The sequence below is a fragment of the Sphaeramia orbicularis genome, unplaced genomic scaffold, assembly GCF_902148855.1.
Source record: "Sphaeramia orbicularis unplaced genomic scaffold, fSphaOr1.1, whole genome shotgun sequence".
In the NCBI taxonomy this organism is placed as follows: Eukaryota; Metazoa; Chordata; class Actinopteri; order Kurtiformes; family Apogonidae; genus Sphaeramia; species Sphaeramia orbicularis.
In genome coordinates, this window is record NW_021941452.1 from 225,707 (window position 1) to 229,609 (window position 3,903).

The following is a 3,903-nucleotide window of genomic DNA, read 5'->3' on the forward strand; positions in this document are numbered from 1 at the left end:
CAGGATGTAACATCTGAGGGGGCGTATCTTGAGTGACCTGATCATGTGACCGTGTCCGTTACGACTCTTCAACCTGCCCGGACACAGTTGAAACTGGACCGAATAAAGAATGGAACGAGTTCTTCACCCGCCTGACCCCACGAAGACATGTCCAAGAAAAAAATGTCTCCGTTTTGAATGCTGGGGTCGGCAGAAATCTGTGATGTTAAAATGGGGTGGTTCTTCTGTACCTGTTTCCAGGACCGACTCCAGCGGTCAGCAGGAGGCGCTGCTGCTGCTGCTGCTCCTCCTCCTGCTCCTCCTTCTCCTGCTCCTCCTCCTCCTTCTCTGTCCTCCTCCTTGACTCCTCTGACCTCTTCATAGCCTCCTCCTTTGTACCTCCTGCTCCTGGTCACCTGGATGGTGGTGAACCCCAGGGTCTGCCTCTGGGCCTCCTGGACTTTCAGGAACAGGTACCTTGGGGGGCTTCAGGCTCATCCAGGACTCCCTCCAGCAGATGCTGAACACGTCCACCTCCACCTTACGCTTTGGAAGCTTCAGTTTGGGGGAGTCCCGCCTCCTGGGGGGCGGGGTCGGAGGAGGAGGCTCGGGTTTTGTTTTAGGAGGGGGGGGTCCGATTTTGAAGCGTATGGTGGGTTTCTTCTGGGGGTCTTCAGGGGGGGGGTTGGTGGCCCTCCTGAACTCAGACACATATTCCTGGGCCAGCTGTCCTTTGTGGACCAGAGAGTGGTGGTAGTTCCACTTCGAGAACATCCTGGACCAAAGAGAGGACAGCAGTGACAAGGACGGAGGAGACAGAGGAGATATATATTTGTAGATATTTGTTTGTATTTGTATATATTTGCATATATTTGTATATATTTGTATTTGTATGTATTTGTATATATATTTGTATACATTTGTATGTATTTGTATATTTGTATATATGTTGTTTATGTTTGTATAAATTTGTGTGTACTTGTATATATTTGTGTTGTTCTCACACTTTCAGTGAACCTCTTCTCCTTCCATTGCGCCTCCTCTTGTTCTCGTCTGCGATGTTCTGCGCTCTCTTCTACCATTGGTCTTCTCAGCGGTCCGTTACTGACGACGGACGCATCCTCCTTCTTCGACAACATCCTGTTTCCATGGAGACACAGACGGTCATGTGACATTTACAACTGAACTGATCCAATAGGTTTTATGAACACAGAAGAATTCTGCAGATTTTATACTTTACCCTTTAAAATGTATTATTATTATTATTATTATTATTATTATTATTATTATTATTATATTATTATATTATTATTAAGAAGGAGAAATGGACCAGATGATCTGTTCTGTTTCTGGTTCCTGAACCTAATTTTTAGGTTCTGCTGGTTAGTGTTTTCAGAAACCAGTAGCAGAACCAGATCCTGGGTTTCAGTCACCAGAGGACCAGAGGACTAGAGGACCAGAGGACTAGAGGACCAGAGGACTAGAGGACCAGAGGACTAGAGGACCAGAGGACTAGAGGACTAGAGGACCAGAGGACTAGAGGACCAGAAGACTAGAGGACCAGAGGACTAGAGGACCAGTGGACTAGAGGACCAGAGGACTAGAGGACCAGAGGACCAGAGGACCAGAGGACCAGGACCAGTGGACAGAGGACTAGAGGACCAAAGGACCAGAGGACCAGAGGACCAGAGGACCAGAGGACCAGAGGACCAGAGGACCAGAGGACCAAAGGACCAGAGGACCAGAGGACCAGAGGACTAGAGGACCAGAGGACCAGAGGACTAGAGGACTAGAGGACCAGAGGACCAGAGGACTAGAGGACCAGAGGACCAGAGGACTAGAGGACCAGAGGGCCCAGAGGGCTGGAGGACGTTAAGTCTGAGTGGACGTGGTTTGAATTGAACCGTGTCTGAAATGTTGACGTTCCAGTTGAATGGAGTTGAAACAGCTGACACTGAACCACCAGGAAAACCTGGGTCAGAACCAGAACAGTGGGTTCTGAGCTGGAAACAAAAAAAAATCTGGTTCTTCCTCACAACTGTGACATCATCAGTGGGCGTTGTGATATTGTGAGTGTTGAAGTAAATGGAGAAATGCGGACTAAGCTCCTCCCACTCTGGGTCCACTTAAACCGATGTGAACGTGGACAGAACCAGAACCAGGACCAGAACCAGGTCTGTAACATGCACTTTAAGTTTGTAACTTCATGTTAATCCACCATTTAAGACTCAAACAAAACCCACCAAAGGTGAGTGACATCACAGAAAGACATCACAGAATGACATCATAGAATGACATCATAGAATGACATCACAACTCCAACGACAGAAGACACTGTTGGAGGAGTTTAATGGTAGCGGATAGCTTTAGCTTAGCTTAGCACAAACACTGGAAGCAAAGGGAAACTGTTAGCATCAGTCTGAGTGAAGTCAACCCCTCAAACTCCACAGGACATGACAGTGTCATGGACCTGGTCTGATCCGGTCCGGTCCAAACCAGCGGGTGCAGGTGTGTGTTCTTACCTGGGGGGGGGGGTGGTCTCTCAGTGGGTTGTGCACGTGTGTTGTCGTATCCTTGGGTGGTAAACATGCAGCTGAACTGCTCTGACCTGATCGGCGCTCTCCTCCATCTGCTCTAACACTCCAGTCTTCCCTCAATGCTATTTTTACGGCGTCACGTTAGCGGCTGAGGAGCTGCACGTCTAAATATAGAGGAGGTGACAGCGCCGAGGCAGACGAATGAATGAAAACACTGAGTCAGACACCAACAGGTGAGCCCCGCCCACGCACAGCTCAGCCAATCACAGTGCTGCGTCCCTCGGCCGACACAGATGCTTTATTTTGAAAAGCAGAAGCTCCGCCTCCGCACGGGACCCTCTCCACCTGGCGAACGCCAATCAGAGTGAAGTGTGGGAAAGTGTCGAGTTCCAGCGGTCGCCAGTGAGGGACGTTTCCTGAAAGAGCGTCGTAAAAACAGACGAACCGCCGAGGCCCAACGCAAAAACATAGTAAACGGAAGACGGACGTTCATTCAACATCTGCAACGAAGCAATGAAGCAAAGACGAGATGAAAAACAGCTGAAGAAGAGGAGGAGCTTCAACCCTGATGTGAACTTTAACCCTGAGGCCCCGCCCACTGGCCCTTCCAAATCAACTACAGCGCAGAATGTGCACAGTATTTCAAATGGACAGTGGGTGTGGTCGCTGGATGTAGGTGTGGTCACTGAACAGTGGGTGTGGTCCTTGGACAGTGGGTGTGGTCCTAGGACAGTGGGTGTTTCGTTGTGTGGGTGTGGTTGCTGGACAGTGGGTGTGGTCATTGGACATGGGTGTGGTCATTGGACAGTGGGTATGACCAATGGACAGTTGGTGTGGTCATTAAACAGTGGGTGTGGCCATTAGACAGTGGGTGTGGTCGCTGGACGTGGGTGTGGTCATTGGATGTGGGTGTGGTTGTTAGACAGTGGGTGTGGTCATTGGACAGTGGCTGTGGTCGTTGGATGTGGGTGTGGTTGTTAGACAGTGGGTGTGGTCATTGGACAGTGGGTGTGGTTGTTGGACAGTGGGTGTGGTCGTTGGACAGTGGGTGTGGTCACTGGACAGTGGGTGTGGTCTTTAATTTAACAGAAGGGACAGAATTCTGCAACATACACACACATATTTTATTTATTTATTTATTTATTTGTTTGTTTATTTGTTTGTTTTTTTTGTTTCTATGTCAGAGCATGTATTTGTGTGGGTCCTGTCCTCTCCTGTCTTCTACCAGCGGTGCAGTCCTCGTCCTGTTTCCAGGTTCCTTCAGCTGTAACTGGATCCTCAGTTGGTCCACAGGCTTCATTCTATTTTTAACACAGACTCAGACCACAGCGTCTGTTCAACAACCTGTTTATTTCATGACCACATTCCACACCTTCAGCTGGTCCAG

General features: G+C 49.1%; 1 protein-coding gene across 1 annotated transcript; it reads right to left on the reverse strand.

Moving 5' to 3' along the window:
* Window positions 1-357: 357 nt before the first annotated feature.
* LOC115415799 (neural Wiskott-Aldrich syndrome protein-like) lies at window positions 358-990 on the reverse strand. Its single transcript, XM_030129434.1, has 2 exons — window positions 984-990; window positions 358-754 (listed from the first exon to the last, which is right to left on the reverse strand). Exon 2 carries the CDS (start codon window positions 751-753, stop codon window positions 358-360), a length of 396 nt encoding a protein of 131 aa, XP_029985294.1. The 5' UTR covers window position 754; window positions 984-990.
* Between the last annotated feature and the right edge of the window lie 2,913 nt (window positions 991-3,903).